Source organism: Triticum urartu, chromosome 5A (assembly GCF_056163025.1).
Source record: "Triticum urartu cultivar PI428250 chromosome 5A, HENAU_Tu73, whole genome shotgun sequence".
Classification (NCBI taxonomy): Eukaryota; Viridiplantae; Streptophyta; class Magnoliopsida; order Poales; family Poaceae; genus Triticum; species Triticum urartu.
In genome coordinates this window covers 440820316-440840011 of record NC_141877.1, presented here as the reverse complement: position 1 = coordinate 440840011, position 19696 = coordinate 440820316, and the positions used below count along the sequence as shown (strand labels likewise).

At 42.6% G+C, this 19696-nt stretch overlaps 1 protein-coding gene and 2 long non-coding RNA genes across 4 annotated transcripts; 1 reads left to right on the top strand and 2 right to left on the bottom strand.

The window, feature by feature from the left end:
* Window positions 1–4698: 4698 nt before the first annotated feature.
* On the top strand, window positions 4699–8500 carry LOC147971811 (bZIP transcription factor TRAB1-like). 2 transcript variants are annotated; one of them, XM_087526353.1, is made up of 5 exons: window positions 4699–4851; window positions 4960–5947; window positions 6144–6215; window positions 6906–6935; window positions 7950–8500. In XM_087526353.1, the coding sequence occupies exons 2-5, from the start codon at window positions 5021–5023 to the stop codon at window positions 8025–8027; spliced, it is 1107 nt and encodes a 368-aa protein (XP_087382479.1). In that variant the 5' UTR covers window positions 4699–4851; window positions 4960–5020; the 3' UTR covers window positions 8028–8500. The 2 variants fall into 2 exon arrangements, with proteins under 2 accessions (XP_087382479.1, XP_087382480.1); XM_087526354.1 differs by having other exon boundaries at window positions 4719–5947; window positions 7953–8500.
* Window positions 8501–10174: 1674 nt separating this feature from the next.
* On the bottom strand, window positions 10175–13327 carry LOC125539174 (uncharacterized). Its single transcript, XR_007296722.2, has 5 exons — window positions 13157–13327; window positions 12837–13048; window positions 10922–11974; window positions 10724–10771; window positions 10175–10640 (listed from the first exon to the last, which is right to left on the bottom strand). It is a non-coding gene; the product is annotated as an uncharacterized LOC125539174 (long non-coding RNA).
* Window positions 13328–16213: 2886 nt separating this feature from the next.
* Window positions 16214–18796, bottom strand: LOC147971810 (uncharacterized). The gene is made up of 2 exons (XR_015604848.1): window positions 16943–18796; window positions 16214–16585 (listed from the first exon to the last, which is right to left on the bottom strand). It is a non-coding gene; the product is annotated as an uncharacterized LOC147971810 (long non-coding RNA).
* Between the last annotated feature and the right edge of the window lie 900 nt (window positions 18797–19696).

Genomic DNA, 19696 nt, shown 5'->3' with positions numbered 1-19696 from the left:
GCGTCGTTTGCCGCTCTATATTGGCCACGAGGTCGTCTATCCGACCGAATGGCCGTTTTGTTTTCTAATTGTGGGGGATCTAAGGCCTCCTCGTCGAATTCGGGTAGCAACTTTCGCTTCGGGTAGCTCTTGGTGTGGCGATTACCACTGTACTTTGCTGCAGTGTTGAGTACTCCACTCCATCTGATTCTGAGTGTGTCTTGTGCAGCCCTGAGCCTTTGCTTCTGCTTTTTCAGACTCCTCGCAGTGGCAACAAGCCCTTGATGGGCATTCTGTTGCTCCGGGCGCCTGTCCGGTGTGATGTCGTCCGGACTGTTATCTTCGACGGAGTCGGGTTGTTCGGTTTGATTCTCCGTGTTGCCCTGGTCGGGCAATGGTTCACCCTGCTCTATCGCTGGGTCTATATGATCGTTGTTTCTGTCGAGGCGGGGTATGGAGCGGTGCTTACGCCGCCGCTTTGACTGCTTCTCGAGGGAACCACCCTTCGTTGCGTCCTTCCGTTCCTCGTCGTCGTTTTCTTTGGGTGTGTCCACCATGTATACATCATATGATGAAGTGTGCGTCCAGTGCCCTGTGGGCAGTGGTTCCTATTCGTCTCCTGCATCGTCGTCCATACCGTCGATGTCTTTGGAGTCGAGGTCGAGCATGTCGGTCAAATCATCGACAATGGCTACTAAGTGGGTGGTGGGTGGGCGGCGAATTTCTTCGTCATCCGCACCCCAATCCTGCCGGACATAATTCGGCCAGGACTCTCCTCACAAGGAGAGAGACCTTAGTCAGTTCAGTATGTCTCCGAAGGGCGAGTGCTGAAAGATATCCGCGGAGGTAAACTCCATGATCGGCACCCAGTCGGATTCGATAGGCACGGGCGCAGGCGGTTCGGAGTCCGTGGCCGGGGAAGGATCTGGCAATGTGGCATCACGGCTCTCGTGAAGGGTAAGGTCGATATTCGGCTCGATCGCCGCTGAGGGTGCGGCCTCCGTGGTGGGGTCTATCCACCCGTCCATGGATGGCGCAACTGGTTCTGAATTGAGAGTCAGAGCGGTTGCTGGCGCGATCTCCTGGACACTGTCTGATGGCAGAGCTAAATCATGCTCATCGTGACCGCATGGCGCACTAAGCAGGGGCTCGAATCCGTCGAAGATCAAGTCTCCGCGGATATCGGCCGTGTAGTTTAAGCTTCCAAACCTGACCTGATGGCCAGGGGCGTAACTCTCGATCTGCTCCAGATGGCCAAGCGAGTTGGACCGCAGTGCGAAGCCGCCGAATACAAAGATCTGTCCGGGGAGAAAAGTCTCACCCTGAACTGCATCGCTATCGATGATCGAAGGAGCCATCAAGCCTAACGGCGACGACACAGAGGAACTCTCAATGAAAGCACCAATGTCGGTGTCAAAACCGGCGGATCTCGAGTAGGGGGTCCCGAACTGTGCGTCTAAGGCGGATGGTAACAGGAGGCAGGGGACATGATGTTTTACCCAGGTTCGGGCCCTCTTGATGGAGGTAAAACCCTACGTCCTGCTTGATTATTCTTGATAATACGAATAGTACAAGAGTTGATCTACCACGAGATCGGAGAGGCTAAACCCTAGAAGCTAGCCTATGGTATGATTGTATGTTGTCCTACGGACTAAAACCCTCCGGTTTATATAGACACCGAAGGGGGCTAGGGTTACACAAGGTCGGTTACAAAGAAGGAGATATACATATCCGTATTGCCTAGCTTGCCTTCCACGCCAAGTAGAGTCCCATTCGGACACGGAACGAAGTCTTCAATCTTGTATCTTCATAGCCCAACAGTCCGGCCAAAGGATATAGTCCGGCTGTCCAGAGACCCCCTAATCCAGGACTCCCTCAATGAGGAGGACTTGTTATTATGATGATGAGTTGTTATTATGATCATGATGAGTTATTATATCATTGGGTTGAAGAAAAATGGATTAGATTCAAGTGGATGGATCGAAATTGATCAGGTCTGGATTAGTAGGACGATCCTACTAATCCAAACTTGATCACTTTGGATCCATCCAATTAAATCTAATCCACGTTTCTTTCATCCACCGATATAATAACTCATCATGATCATAATGATATAACAATCTCTTAATTTCTATTGTATCAAAATTTGTATAACGGTGTATAAATATAGTATAAAGCAAAAGAAATAAAATACAGATGAATAGTAGTAGCACGGGGTAAAGGCACACGCTGCTAGTACTTAGCGGTAGCGCGGGTGCAATCCCACGCTATTGATAACTGACTTAGCAGTAGCGTGGAGATGCACCTGCGCTACTGCGAAGAGTTAGCTGTAGCGCAGGCCCCACGCTACTGCTAGCCTCTAAACCTATGCTCCCTAGTAGTGTTTGCTCGCTAGTATCACAAGAGATAGAGGTGCCCCGTACCTCACTACAATTCAATTTTACCTCATTGGATATGTGTCTGTGTAGTCGCTCTTTGAAACATTCAAATATTATAACACAATATGGTGGTCAAGGTCACGTCAAAATACCATGCCAATGTCCTAAACGTTAGTTTATTGTGATCCAGAGGTAGAAAGGACCCCCTAGCATCTTCATGAGACTAAGCTCTGGACACAGATACGTTAGTGGTTTGCTCGCCAGTATTGCAAGAGATAGAGATACCAGTTACCTCACGACAATTCAGTGTTGCCCCATTAGAGATGTGTCTATTCGATCATTCTTCGAAACATTCAAATATTATAGTACGATTTGGTGGTCAAGGTCGCATTGCAATGTCCAAAATGCCAGTTTCTTGTAAACCGGGGGTAGAAAGAACTCCCTAGCATCCACATGAGACTAATCCCTAGAAGACTAAAATTAGCGGTTTGCTTGCTAGTCTTGCAAGATATAGAGATGGCACGTACCTCACGGCAATTCAATGTTGTCTCATTAGAGATGTGTCTATCCAGTCGTTCTTTGAAACGTCCAAATATTATAGCGCAATTTGGTGGTCAAGGTCACATCAACAGACCGCGCCAATGTCCAAAATGCCAGTTTCTTGTGACCCAAAGGTAGAAAGGACTCCCTAGCGTCCGCATGAGACTAAGCCCTAGGCACATTTAGTGTCTGCTCGCCAGTATTACAAGAGATAGAGCCGGCAGATACCTCACGACAATTCAATGTTGCCGCATTGGAGATGTGTCTATCCGGTTGTTCTTCGAAACGTTCAAATATTATATTACAATTTGGTGGTCAAGGTCACATTGGAATATGTTGCCAATAACCAAAACGTCAGTTTCTTGTGAACTGAAGACAGAATTGACCCCCTAGCGTCCGTGTGAGACTAATCTCCAGACAGACTTACGTTAGCGGTTTTCTTGCTAGTATTGCAAGAGATAGAGATGACACGTACCTCACAACAATTCAATGTTGTCTCATTGAAGACGTGTCTATCTAGTCGTTCTTCGAAACGTCCAAATATATAGTGTAATTTGGTGGTCAAGGTCACATCGATAGACCGCGGCAATATCCAAAACGTCAGTTTCATGACCTACAGATAGAGATGACCCCCTAGCGTCCGCATGAGACTAGGCCTTAGACACATTTACATTAGTGTTTGCTCGCCAGTATTGCAAGAGATAGAGATGGCAGTTACCTCACGTCAATTCAATGTTGCTGCATTGGAGATGTGTCCATCCGATCGTTCTTCAAAATGTTCAAATATTATAGTACAATTTGGTGGTCAAGGTCACATTGGAAGACCTTGCCAATGACCAAAACGTCAGTTTGTTGTGAACCGAAGGTAGAATTGACCCATAGTGTCCGCGTGAGACTAATCCCTAGACACACTTACGTTAGCGGTTTGCTCGCTAATATTTCAAGAGATAGAGATGACACGTACCTCACGACATATCAATGTTGCCTCATTGAAGACGTGTCTATCTAGTCGTTCTTCAAAACGTTCAAGAGGACATGCGTCACTCAACTACCGAAGAAGAAATAGATAGAGCGGCCACGTTTTCCTCGTCGAGCTAGCGGTTCCCTTACGCAAAGTTGTGATGAAGGGTTGCATCACCAACCACGCAAAACCGGCAGCCCCATGCGTGAACCATGGTGACTCCATTGTGCGGCATAAACCCTAGGAAGAGTCGTTACTTGGGTCTCCGCAAGTGTTTTCTACATCTTTTTTTCGGCCGTTTGTCGCATGTAGAAAAGAGAATGAAGATTGTACACAACGGATTTGACAAAAGTTGTGCATTAAGTGGACTAGATCGGTCGATAGCGATGCGCAAGTGTTCACCGACAACAACATTTTATTCTTATTCCATTCACTGCTTCCATTTACTGACTTGTAAAATGGCAAAATAGGTTTTTAGTTTGGTTATTAGTTAAACTACTCCAAGGTTTTTCATCTGAAATATTGATGTTCTCTTCTTTGGAAGAGAAACATTGATGTTCTAGTAGAAAACAAAACATTCACATTTTTGTAAAGAACAAAACCCCCTGCAATTTTGCTGTACCCAACCCGGCAGGTCGGACCACGGTGAAGGGAGACACCAACCACCACCAACAGCGGGAGGCTGGGCGCGGGGCCCCACGAGTGCAGAGCCGCCCTGGCCTCGGGGATATTTTTGTCCGGAAGCCGCCATCGCAGCAACTGACGGAGCCAGCGCCTCCACGCGTTGCCCGCTGGTTGGCCCACAGGTCCCCCTCGAGGCCCCCGGAGCACGCCACGTAGTATTAACCACCGGGGCGGAGGAGGGAGGAGCGCCCCCCTCCCGCCCCACTGCGCTGCCCACGACGGCCAGACCTCACCAGGATCCTCTGCGCTGTGCGCTACCCACATTTCACACCCACACCGCAACAAACTCGTCGTCGCCGTCGTCGCCAGGTCTCACTCTCGCCACCCTCCTCGCCTCGCCTCGCCTCTCACCCACCAGGCCACCACTCTCTCTCTCCCTCCCTCTCTGTCTGTCTCATCTGCCTCTGGCCTTTCCAGGAAACGCATGTGACCCGCTGCGGCCTGAGGCGAATTCTCTCCTGGTGTCCGTGTCCGTTTGATGCTCAAGGAGGACAGGTGGGGAGGGACGGAGGGGATCATGGACTTCAGGAGCAGCAACGGCGGGTCGTCCTCGGAGCGCAGGCCGGCGGAGGGGGCGCCGCTGACGAGGCAGGGGTCCATCTACTCCCTCACGTTCGAGGAGTTCCAGAGCACGCTCGGCGGGGGCGCCGGCGTGGGAGGCAGCGACCTCGGGAAGGACTTCAGCTCCATGAACATGGACGAGCTGCTCCGGAGCATCTGGACCGCCGAGGAGAGCCAGGCCATGGCTGCCTCCGCCTCGGGCGCGGGCGCGGGCGCCGGCCCGCCGCCCACGTCGCTGCAGGGCCAGGGCTCGCTCACGCTGCCCCGCACCCTCAGCGCCAAGACGGTCGACGAGGTGTGGCGCAACCTCGTGCGCGATGACCCGCTTCCGGTGGGGCCGGAGGGTGCCGAGCCGCAGCCCCATCGGCAGGCGACGCTCGGGGAGATGACCCTGGAGGAGTTCCTGGTCAAAGCCGGCGTGGTGCGAGAGATCCCCACCGCTCCTGCAGTGCCGCCCCCGCCCATGCAGCCGCGGCCGGTCCCTGTTGTCCCTAAAGGCCCTTCCTTCTACGGGAACTTCCCGAGCGCCAACGACGCCGGTGCGGCGGCGCTGGGGTTCGCGCCGGTCGCCATGGGGGATCTGGCCATGGGCAATGGGCTCATGCCGAGGGCAGTTGGTATGGGAGGCGCCCCTCTGGTTGTGCAAACTGCGGTCAACCCGGTTGATTCTGGCAGCAAGGGGAGCGAGGATCTGTCATCGCCGTCCGAACCAATGCCGTACTCGTTCGAGGGGATTGTGAGGGGGAGGAGGACTGGCGGCGGCGTGGAGAAGGTGGTGGAGAGGAGGCAGAGGAGGATGATCAAGAACAGGGAGTCCGCCGCTAGGTCCCGCGCCCGCAAGCAGGTATTTTTAGCATCTTCTACACAATTTATGCATTCTTACTTACTCTTGAAGCCATGTTGAGCTGGAGATATGATCATATATGGAAATTCCATTTCAGTAGTTCATTCTGAAAGCTGAGTCACTGCTCCTCGTGTTCCTTGTGCCTGCTGGAGTTTCCTGTTTTGGTAGTAACAATTCAATTTCCTTATCTGCACAGGCTTATACAATGGAGTTGGAAGCTGAAGTTCAGAAGCTCAAGGACCTGAACCAGGAACTGGTGAGGAAACAGGTAACTTTTCTACAAACCCTGCCATTGGACATGCTAAATCTGCTACTTCACTGCATTTTGTGTAAAGGAGGATTTATAGCATACACTCTGAAGTGGATAGTTTCAGCCTGTAGACCCCACTGGTAGCTATTTTGCTTGTTTTGTCCATGTTGGCATCAGAGTGTTGTGGAGCATTCACCGTGACCTGTTCCTTTTTTATCTTGGTAAAACCTGTTTGTCAGAAACATTCCATTCTTTGAACCCAAGTGTGGTATATTCAGTCTCTTTTGCATTAACCTTTGATATTCTTTGAACCCCTGTCAGTCTCACAATAATAGGTTGTTGCAGTAACTTCCCTAATCAAATTTTAGGGTGATGGCTGTAGTCTCGTATTCAGAAGTGTTGCATCTAATTTCACCCCATATGTTTTCGGTTACCTCAAGAATGTAGCATATGGTCGTGCAATGTAGCATATGTTCGTGCATAACGGGGCACTCTTTTATATACATGTCGCAGTACCAAAAAGCAGGATATCATGCTCACAATTCATGTTGTTGTGACTTAGTGATCCTATTCTCCTAGCTTATATCAGATATTGTTGATGTCTACCAAAATCTCCGTCCATAGGACTATAATACCATACTTAAAACAAGATCAATAGCTCTTGTATTGTGAACGTGGCACTAATCGTTTCTTTTCATCATGGTGCAGGCAGAGATACTGGAAATGCAGAAAAGAGAGGTAATTGATTGTCTCTCGTCGATCCCAAACTTTCCTATTTCTATGTATAGACCAACAATTTAGCCTATTGTTTAGTACATTCCATTTTCTTATGGATGGCTGAGTTAGACATCGCGGTACTAAGCATGCCTTTTCCAAAAAAAAAACATGCCTTTTCCATTTTCTTATGGATGGCTGAGTTTTTTCGACAAAATGGATGGCTGAGTTAGTTGCGGCAGTACTAAGCATGCCTTTTCCATTTTCCAATGGATGCTGAGTTAGACGCTGCAGCACTAAGCATGCTTTTATAACATCAGTAACTGCATATCCCCTTTCTGTATGGTGAATCCAAGAAATTGCTCAAGTATAAGCTGTACTTTCTATGTCAATGTTTTTCGATGACTTCACAAATGGGTTAGCACTAAGTTGATCTTTAGAATGACATTCTACAAATAGGTTAAAATTACTAAATTCAGAGTTAGAACAGGTGACATTATTTTTCTGAGATTTAACTGAATTCTCAAAATTATTTTACAAGTTTTTTGACCTGACACATGTGTGGTGTCAAAGTCGGTGGGGTCCTGACAGGGGCCTTCAGCTTGTTACAAATTCTTTAATCGTGTAAATTGCAGAATAATGCAAAGATGTTTTGTTAAATTAGAAATAGAAAATTAAATGAGGTATTCCTCATCACAGATTCATTCAGTATCACATCTACGTTCTAAAAGGTGAAATTTACTAGGAGTTTTTTTTTCCGCAAAAGAGGATAACCCCCGGCCTCTGCATCAAGCGATGCACACAGCCATCATATTTACTAAGAGTATTTAGATATTTATTTAAATTACATGGTTTAAGTTCCATTTCATGCAAACTATCACATAAAGAATGAAATGTATGAAATTAAAGCTTGTCTATCTTCATATGTGAATCAGTTTATGACATATCGATCTTTTCTCACAAGGAGTCGTCCTATGGCCCCACACAGTAATAGTCTATTTCATAGAACTTGAGATGTTAATTTCCACTGACTGACAGCAGGCCCCTGAGATGAAGGATCAGTTCGGACGGAAGAAGCGGCAGTGCTTGCGAAGAACGTTGACCGGCCCCTGGTGAGGATCGAGGAGTCAATTGGCATCGGCATTCCACCGGTCGACCTGCTTTGTACATATAATTCGCTCTATTGTAAACCGATGATGGACCAGACCTGTGCTTGGTTGACCTGCTAGCTTCCTTTCTCGTGCTGCTTCAGAGACCGCTGACCTGTAGGCTAGTGTGTAGTCGAGGAGGGGAGCCGTAAGAACCGCTGTAATCTGGCAGTCCTTCAGAATCTAGTGTGTAGAGCTTGTCTGGGTTTGCATAACATCAGTCTTCTTCTTCTCCTTCTTTTTCTAACTTTGCGCCGTAGAAGACTAGCTAGATAAGTTGGGTTTGAGTTTCAGAGGTCGATGTAAGTAAGCCATGGGATCCGAGAAGCATCCTACACCCGGCTTCATGTTTGGCTAGTCAACCGAAGTTTGTATATCCTGTTGGCTGTAGTTTTAAGACTTGCTTTATGCTTTCAGCGGGATATAGGCAGACTTGTCACATTTTGAATGTGTTGCTTATATCTGCTCCTGTTAATTGCCTGGGGTTTTATCAAGCACGCTTTCATCTGAATGTGCCTGAAATTCGGTCACGGTATCTTAGAATAATGGTATAGGATAGGATCACATTCATTGGCATATGCTAACCCGGATGTAGATGCGGCATAGGTTATCCTTTTCTGAGGGATTGTGTCAGAGTTTTCAGACATGCCCAAATCGTCTGTGTTAGCCAGTATTATACGTAGCCTCTGTACATGTCATTGTATCTTGTATTATACACTTTATACACTATATATATATATATGTATATATACGGTGGCGCTATTGTGTGCGTGCGCGCAGAATGCCTTTGCGTACACTCCGGTCCTAATTAGGTAGGCACGTCGCGTAGGAGCCTCTCCACCGCTAATTAACTGAGCGTAAAACTCTGTGAAGAAAAAAGTAAAGTATTTAATTTGGTTACCATATGTGGTCCGCGACGTCTCTATTCTAAGCTCTTTAATCATTGACAGTAATAGAGCCATATAGATGGTAATGAATTACTACATGTGCTTTGCCAAGCAATGAATCTGTCGGCTCATGTTGCTTACATGTAGTAATGAATTACTACATGTGTTTTGCTCTCAAATTGTTAGCAGTAATAGGGATAGAATAGATGGTAATGAATTACTACATGTGATTAGAAAGCAATGAATCCCTCGGCTCGTACTCCTAGTAAAACCATGTTATATGTGGCAATGAATTACTACATATGATTTGCTCTCAAATTGTTAGGAGTAAAAAGGATGGTTACCAAATAATAGAGATGGCTCGTGGCATTTGTTAAACCTAGCAAAAAACACGCTGATATGTAGTAACAAATTACTACTTTGCTCTTTTCGTTGTAAAGTACACTTGAAAGATAAAAAATGAAAAATGATGCGTGAGCAGTAACCCAATTAATATTGTTACTATTTTTCCATAGCTTATCACTATACACCATAATTATGTGACAGACAGAGAAGCTACAGGTGCAGCAGTAACCAGATTAACTTGGTTACTATATTCTCTGATGATTTTACTATCATCACAAGAAAAAAAAAGGTAGTTATTCCAAGCAAAGGCATGTGTAGTAACCTTTTTTCTACCGTTACGATGCTTTCAATAGGCGGAAGGCAGTATGGCTAACTTCCTGTGGCAGCAATGCGCGCAGCCTGGCCAGCGCGCAGGATAAACGATTATGCGCTCAGGCTCACTTTAGCATGTATATATATACCATATATATATATATATATATATATATATATATATATATATATATATATATATATATATATATATATATATATATATATATATGGTCGCGCTATTCGTCATCTTGGGTAAGGAATTCTTATTCCTTACCCCAACCCACCACGCAGTGAGTAAGCCAGCATGCATCCACGTAGAAAATAGAAGGCTTGTGAGGTAAGATTATCCTCTACAGAATCTGTGGAAACATCATAACGAGAGAAGGGAGGTGAGGTAAGATTTGGTTGGCTATGAAGTAAGATTATGGCCAAGACAATCTGTCCATGCGCCCAAAAAGCACAGTAAGAAAAGTGAGACTGCGATGTAAAGTTACGGCATCATTTTTTTGGATAGGTTGCATTGTCCGTCAGGTTTAGACGCGAAAAAAGGATCTATTCAGCATTAGCATCGCTGCTTTGTGTCATTCGTGTTATTACTCTTCAGACGCATGCCCACATTCTTCCTGAGTGGATTAAAATCGATAATAACTATTTTAACGAACTAAAGTTGAGCACTAGGAAGGACTTGGCTTGCCAAAACATGGCACCATTCTGATTCAGGCAAAGATGGTCATGTTCATAAGGGCTGCTCAGATTAAATCCCTCACCTTCTGAGCCGAACTATTGGAGTCTACTGAAGTGTCACATCTTGTTTGGACGGGCTCTAAAATTTTGGCATGCCAGCCCACCATTGCACCAATTCGCTGGTGGGACGAGGGTGGAGGTCTCAAAAATTCATGGCGGAGATCTCATTTTGCATCTTACAAACATGCCAACAATTGTAACTGCAGGACCAACAACAAGAGCATCCTGCCTTTGTACTTCCACACTTGTATCCGGCTTAGCTTTATCATTCTCAATCATCCATTGTGAATCTTCAATTACAGAAAACAGAACATTTAATCAAGAAAAGCCAGAATGTCTTGATGATCTATCACAAGAATATCTAAACACTAACCACTTAACTAAAAAGTGCAGATTTCTACGAACCGCTGAGCTTGTAAGCCTGAAAGAAATGATATGAAACTTGATTGAGCCAGACACAGATATCCTTAAATGAGGTGGTATGATAAATTACTCCAACCAGAACCACAACTACTATCAATATTAATACTCTCCCAACCTGAATTAAAAAAATAACAAAAACTGAACTTACATAAATATTGCAGATCTAATACAAATTGGAACAGCTCAAAAGTCTACGGAGACGACCACATTTTATTTATTCTTGCATGCATGTAGTACTTCAAAATAAAGAAAACCCTACGGGTCAGTGAGTCAGTGTACATAGAAGTACCAAACTGTGCCGCATACCGGAGTAGTATTTCTGAGAAATGTCTCACTATGACCTATACGGATTTGGTGATCAGAGACTTTCTATTTCATAAGAGATATACGAGACGTAATCACCTGGCTGTGCAGTAGACAATCTAGAACAAACACAAACACAGACTATACATGGTGATGTTGTAAAACTAGATACAAAGCATGGTGATGCAAAAATAACATGTTCATCTATTATCTGCTTAAAATTTTGAAAACATAATAAAACTATACATTCAAAAGGATTCCAGTATGAACTATTAAATTTCTAAAGAACATTATATGCTTGAAAGAACAACAGTGTTAGAAATTCCACCAAAATATGCATAACTAGTAGTGAAAATTTTCAGTTAGAAATATCACAATGCAACGTGATATTCGGATTTCAATTGATTATAAAATCAAGTACCAAAGTATCCACTTGAAAATGTTAATGCATACGCTCCAACCTTTCAACTCGAATGATATATTTACTAATGACCACAACTGTATGCACAAATTCTCTCATCACTTCCAGCAGCAGTGCATAAGGGAAGAGAACCGCCAAAATATCAACAGACAAAAACTTTTGATATATAAATCTCATTTTACACATGGGCAATTATCCTTTTTGGTGCGCAATAGATGTTGTTTCTGCAACTATGCATTTTAGGGAGAGTAGGACGGTACTGAGCTTGCTGGACGATTTGACAATGATGACCACCTTGAATGGATCTGGAGCAGTCATGAAGGTGGGGGTGGCAAGCATCCATTAGAGCCCTCCTTCTATTACCTTGCAGAGCGAAGATGAAATGGGAATGGTGGCGGCCAGCCGCCGCCGCCATGACACACGTGGCTAGCAGGATTTACCTCGTCGACTAAAATTTGATGATAGAACTTTTGATTTCTGAAACAAATAAAGCCAAATGAAAATAGTAAGACAGCCTTAACTACTAAAAGCTTGCAGAATTTAGGCTTGAGCTACATAAGCAACATAAATGGAAAAAACACTAAAAATCTGCAGTTTATCAGCTCCTTGGTGCATTCAAACAGTTAGTGAGCACCATGTGAAGTGGATTAAAGAACACAATTCTGCTTATACATGAATATGTGTTGAAGTTGTAGAAATTGAGCTCTGAGGGCTCAAACACAAAATTGGACTCTGCCTCGGAGGCTTGTTCTATGAGGTAAGCACTTCAGATGGGCCTCCCATGAAAATATAGTTGACACTGAATTTGAAAACAATGATTCGCTTGAAACCCAAAAAAAGTAACAACATAAAAAAGTTGTAACTTCTTACTACAAAAGCAAACAAGACCAGTAGCAAATGCGTACTCTCCTTTCCCTTACAATACCAAGCTGCAAGTTGGTTTTCAGAATACCATGACAGAACAAAGAATTTGATTGGCCTCCTTTCAATTTCTTTCAGTTATGTAGACTAATTGAATTAACCAAGACAAGCTCCTACAAGTAAGCCATCATTCACAACTTCAGGTAAAAATCAATCACACAATCATCATAGCTTTATCCTATTCTGATCCACCATATTAAAGAATATTAAATAATTGGATCGAATAGTTAAATGCATGAAATGGAGAGTTTGAAGCAATGGTCATATTTCACAACTAAGAATGCTCCTACAGTCACGAGAATCACCTGAAGCTCTAGTGACTTGTGACTTGTGAGGCACCTGAAGCTCTAGTGCTAGAGGAAAATTGACGGGATCTGTAGCTAGGTTGGGCCGACACAAGTAAATAAAATTTCCTAACCTTGTGACTTGTGAGGCACCTGAAGCTCTAGTGGCGCTGAGTTACCTAGGCCGCAATTGATTCCAGCCGGCGCGAGTTCTGGGAGGCAGCCTTGTCAATTTCAACTGGAGATGAGGTCACAGAGGAGGTCGAGCCGCTGCATCTCCTGTTGGCTGCCGCCGCGACACACAGCCCTCCTCTATGCACACCGAGATCACCGAGCGGTCGAACCCCTGCCTCCGTCAGTCAGGACGAGAGAGAAACACAACATGGCGGAGGTAAAAATGCCTGCTCGGTGAACTTGTCGAGCTATCCATAGTGATCAACGTCGTCGAGGTTACCCGCAACCACGCCGCGAAGCCTCCCGCGGGGCGGCCGGCCGAGGAGGCCACCACCAGCCACGAAGCCTCCCTCAGCACTGCCCGCCTCGACCCCGCCGCCGGAAAACGGGGCCGCGCCAATGCCGCATGCAGCTACCGCTCGCCGTCGAAACCTCCCATCGCTTGCCCCGTTTGCAGTTAGAATAGGTCCAGAAACTGCGGGGAGTGGGTTTGGTCCCAAAAAAACCGTAAGCAACATAAATAAAAATGGAAAATGAAATACATTGGCCGGGGAAAGGAGTGGTGCGACCAGGTGCGTCGGAGGGGAGCGTTTCGACCCGGGTGAAGAATTACTTATTCTTCACCCAGGGTTACTAATAGACTTTATATATATATATATATATATATATATATATATATATATATATATATATATATATATACTATTCATCACCCAGGGTGTAGAATAAGTTATTCTTCATCCTAAGTAATCTTGCGATCATTTCATAATTAAATTACATTTCGAATTCAAATAGTTACATTTCTATTGATTCACTACGTAAAAATTGACATAAGAAAATAAAAATATAGGTCATAAGATAAGAAAATTTGCAGTTTATGTGTATTTTAGACTATGTTTTTATGTTTGTAGTTTTACATAATATAAAATATTTTTTACGGTGATTATATATTTTCTTACGGTCTCTTTTTGCGTCGGAAATAAGACAAAACTTACAGAACGTAAAATTACGGTGCACTGATGGTAAAATAGAGGGGGTGAAGAATAACTATTCCTCACCCAGGGTGATGAATAGCGCGAAATAGGATCGCGCTATTCGTCACTCTGGGTGAGGAATAGTTATTCTTCACCCCCCTCTATTTTATCATCAATGCACCGTAATTTTACGTTTCGTAAGTTTTGTCTTATTTCCGATGCAAAAAGAGACAGTAAGAAAATATATAATCATCGTAAAAAATATTTTATGTTATGTAAATTACAAACGTAAAAACATAGTCTAAAATACACATAAACTGCAAATTTTCTTGTCTTATGACCTCTATTTTTATTTTCTTATGTCAAATTTTACGTAGTGAATCAATATAAATGTAACTATTTGAATTCCAAACATAATTTAATTATGAAATGATCGTAAGATTACCTCGAGTGAAAAATAACTTATTCTGCACCCTAGGTGATGAATAGCAACACTGTTCGTCACCCTGGGTAAGAAATAGTTATTCTTCACCTCCCTCTATTTTACCATCAATGCACCTTAATTTTACGTTCCGTAAGTTTTGTCTTATTTCCGACGTAAAAAGGGACCGTAAGAAAATATATAATCGCCGTAAAAAATATTTTATGTTATATAAAATTACAAACGTAACAATATAGTCTAAAATACACATAAACTGCAAATTTTCTTATCTTATGACCTATATTTTTATTTTTTATGTCAATTTTTACGTAGTGAATCAATATGAATGTAAATATTTGAATTTCAAACGTAATTTAATTATGAAATGATCGTAAGATTACATCGGGTGCAGAATAACTTATTCTGCACCCTGGGTGATGAATAGTAACCCTGGGTGATGAAAAATATATATATATATATATATATATATATGGTAACGCTATTCTAAACGTGAGTGTAGAATAGTTTATTTTACATCCCTTAGTAATGCTATATACAAAATGTAGTAAAACGATGTATAAAATATAGTAATTAGAAAAATATAATTTTCACTACCTAAGTTTATAATTTACTTCATTTTTACGAAAATTACTATATTTTACATACTGTGTTACTATATTTTACATAATATTTCATCACCCAGGGTGCAGAATAAGTTATTATTCACCCGAGGTAATCTTATGATCGCTTCCTAAATAAATTATGTTTAGAATATAAATAGTTAGATGCACATTGATTCAATATGTAAAATTTGGTATAAAAAAGCAAAAATATAGGTTATAAGACCAGAAAAATCACATTTTATATATGTTTTACACTATATTTTTACATTCATAATTTTACATAACATAAATTTTTTTTACGGACAATATATATTTTCTTACGTTCTCTTTTTATATATGAAATAAGACAAAATTTACGAAACGTAAAATTACGGTGCCTTGATGTCAAAATAGAGAGGGGGTGAAGAATAACTATTCCTCACCCAGAATAGCACGACCTGGGTCGCGCTATTCGTCACCCTAGGTGAGAAATAGTTATTCCTCACCCCACCCAAATGTGCAACAACCAGTCCACCACAACGAACGTGAGACAAAAATAGTTGTGAGGTAAAATTAAGTCCGGAGTGGAGGAACGAGTGCCGCATCAAAACCATAGTAAGAAAAAGGTCTTGTAATGTAAATTTACAACACACATGCGAGGTAGTTATGGCGTAGTGGCAATAAACCAACGGGATGACAGACATAAGAAAAGACTGGCGTAATTTTACGGCAATAAAATAAGTCACCTACGTGACCCTCTAAAAAAAGGTCACGTACGTCTACAGCTAAGAAGCGTGCCTTCTGGGACTTTGGAGGCGACAGCTCTTGCGTTCCCAATGTAAATAGAAGGAAAACCTTTTTAGGGATAAATGTAAGGAACACTAGGAGCCATGTATAGCTGCTGAAACTCCAGCGAGCACCGCTACAATGTTACTCCTTCGGTTCGTATGAAATTGATACTGCAGAGCAGCATATAAATACGTTTATGTTACTTTGTTGATGTAGGGGAGCATTACTCTGCTTCACACTTTGTTTCACGCGGTATTCGCACTTCAAAGACCCTAGCACTGAGACACTTACGATGCTCAGATGTCCATATCTTAGTTTTTTGTCAACTATGGCAATTGGAGTTTCTCATATCCACGTATAATGTTGATTCAATTCAATTTTCCCAAGCTAAACTATCATATATTTCTATTACATTCTATGCCCATTTACATTATTGGACCCTACAATATTTTTTTAGGGGAGAGGACATGAGCTGACCTTTTAATACTTAGAGAGAGAGAGAGGGAGGGAGAGAGAGAGAGAGAGAGAGAGAGAGAGAGAGAGAGAGTGAATGGAGGTCCATATGCATCTGGGTATAAACTTGTACAGATGAACCAACAGGGAAGAATGACTAACATAATAGATTTCTAGGAACATGATTACCATCATCAACAAGAAAGCAATTTTTTTATCAGATTTGCCGAGCTACATCAGTTCGTTGAGGACAGAGTTCGCCTCCTCTTCAGCCACATTATTTTGGTGGGGAAATCTCTTTGGTGGGTGCACTACCCAGCGGCATGGTCTCCATCGGAAATTCTTCCCTCCGCAAGAATTATTTGCTACTGTTTTCTCCTTGCACGTACATCATAAAACAACTTCCAATGATAGTCCTCAAAATGTTGTAACTGGACATCTTTAAATGCAGAAGCATTTGAAGCAGAGATCTGTTCCAGAAATAGAATAATGAATGCTGAAACTGACTATTGCAACAGAGATATTCATATGAACCGAACAGTTGATTGAAAGGCGAAAGAATCATCTCATTCAGGACTTGAGCACAACTAATCAGAATTTAATGAGTTGATCAACTTCTAAGGCTGTACGTAAACAGCTAATTTATTCCGGTCTTTATTGCCAAACTGTCAAAATAGGTTGCTAAATAAACTGGCAGACAAGCTATTTATGCGGCTCCTACTTGGCATTGGTATCAAAATAACGAAAGTGTGCACTGAAATAATTTGGTTTGGCAATCAGCACTTCAAAGGAATTAGGATTTGCAAGCGATGATAGACACAACTCACTATAGCGACAACAGGGATCAACAGCACCGTCTCACTCCCTCAAACGACCGATATAGATTGGGAGACTTGACACCATCTTGAGCCGCCTTTGTAATAGCGTGTAAAGACTTGACCATCAGATAGGTAGCCAATTCGAAGGAACAAAAGCGGAAACTAGAATGAACCTATGATGGCATCAGCTAGGTGTCAAGAAATGTATTATCCTGTTCTAAAGAAAATGTGCAGGAACAGTATATGAATTCCAAAAAAATTCTTTCAAGAATCATCATTCTAATGTAGAGCTTCACCTAAATTTGGGGACAAAATCAAAATCAAAATCAAATACACAGAGCTTAACTTTGAAAACATTAACACAATCTGAAAATAAAAAAGGTCGCAAATTTATTAAAAATCAGAAATTCAGAATAGCCCAAAAGTTGATGGTTGTACAACCTTATTACACACATCTTCTAGTCTTATGGAGGACACCATTATTTTTAACCCTGTGAAAATTACATCAAAATCTGAGTTGTAAACTTGAAACGCAGAGCTCGATTAAAAAGGGAAACACGTGAAGTATGAACTGTTCCTTACAGCTTTATCTTTACTGCCTGGTTATACTATTAGGTCATCAATGGAACTGCTGTATTAAAAGAGCAAACTAACTATTATCCATTACTTAAATTATGTAATCTGTCTTGCCACTATATGACTCTTTTATGTGCGACCGCCACAATCTACTGTTCTTCACATTATCTATTCAGAAGTTTTCATTTTATTAAAGTGTTGATGGGTAGATGCCTCCTTATTACATCATAACTGAGGAAGAGTGTCATGTAATACCAGGTACAGTTCCTCCCCTGGTGTGCATTTGCTGAATTCAAAAACTTGAGATGATTAAAAGAATTCGATGCATACTCTCGAATGTTATATATTAAACTGATTTCAGTACCTTCCTCAGAGAAAATTACTAATGGAATGGAGTACCATAACCCACTTCCTATTTTATCTTCCCCTTCTAAGTAAATAAATACCTACAATTTTATATCACGTCAGTGTATAGTGTATTGCTTTTGAAGCATGATTCATCTCCAGCTAAAATGTAATAGTATCACATAAATGATTTTGATCTAGGAATTTACACAAACAGCTGATGGGCACAAAGTCACAAACTGGGACAATTTTCCATTAGCGAGCACCAAATGATGTGCTTTGAGGAAAATTTATGCAGGCAGCTAGGGACATTTCAATCAACAAATGGAACAAGAATAATTACAAAACTAGATATAAGAGTACCGACTGTGTATATAACCATACATACTGACCTATAATGGATTAGACGACTGTGCAGCCCAAGTAGCTTCCAGGCATGTACGAGACTGAAATCGGTGTTTTTTTTAAAGCAGACTGAAATCAGCGTTGGGGTCAGGGAAGAACTGGAGGGGCGCTGTTGAGGAGTACGCGGCTGAGAGGGAAACACGATTGCTTGCTCGCGAAGGTTGGAGGCAGAACCTGCAGTGGCGTCGGCAGCGGGGGGTCGCACTATACCTGGCGGAAGCACAGGGTACCTAGCACGGCGGTGCTCTTGCTGGCCGGAAGGTAGCGGCGGGGGAGGGGAGAAAGATGTGCTTGGGACCGCCGTGATGGGAGGGGATGCCTGCGCATCATGAAGAAGCCCTACCGCCAGGCAGTACCGACGCCTCTGCACACGGCTCGGCCAACCGGCATAGATGCCGAGCCCACGCGCCGGTCACCACGCCGACGAGCATCACGACGCTGAGCCGACGCCGACACCATGGTGAACCGCCCCTCGCATCGTCGCACGCCTCGTCCTCTCCGCCCCTGATTAGAATCAGAGAGGGGAGTGGGAGAAGTGGGCCGTTCTTTTTAGGGGTATAAAATTGAGGTAAATATAACATAGGTCTTAGAACTTGCACGCGAGAGTTACTTTGATGCACAAAATTGCAAAATACGTGTTTGTGGTCACTAAATTTGCGAGACTGTTTAAATACAGTCACTCTCTCTGTATGCGAGCGTATTCGTCGATGCCAGCATGGCATGAGCCCACTGTCAATGACACATAGACGCATTTTTGCACAAAACCCCTTCTTCTTCTTCTTCTTCTTCTTCTTCTATGCAATAAAAATCAACAATCGATGGGACAAAAAGTCACAATCGATGGGACAAAAAGTTTAACTGCCAGATCTCGAACCCCGACCTAATGCTAGTACAATACAGGTCACACAAACTGCGCCACACATCTGTAGACAGCTATTAAGAGTAACTAAGATTAATGTACAAAAACGGAAGCGCTCATGGAACAGAAATGGGCTGTGGTCCGGCGACCCATTTTGCACTTGTTTATTTTTCAGAAATTTGTAGATAGTATGCAAATTATAATGCCATTAATAAGATAATTTCAAATAATTTTCATGTATTATTCTAAAATAATACTTATGAATTATAAAAATGTTTGCATAATAATAACACAAATAGTTTTTAAATATTCATAATAACACCTATTCGTTTTATTTGAAAAATTCGTGGATCAGAAAAAATTGTTCATGTATTATTTTCAAATAATATTGTTTGTGCAATTCAAAATATGTACATGCGTTAAAAAAACTACATGGCATTTATAAAAATGTTTAAACACTGTGAAAAATATTCATGTAAATTAAGAAATGCACATTGCATTTAAAAAATGTTGACACATTTCAAAAAAAATTGTGAGTTTTACACAATGTACAATTATGCTCGCATGGTTCAAAAAAC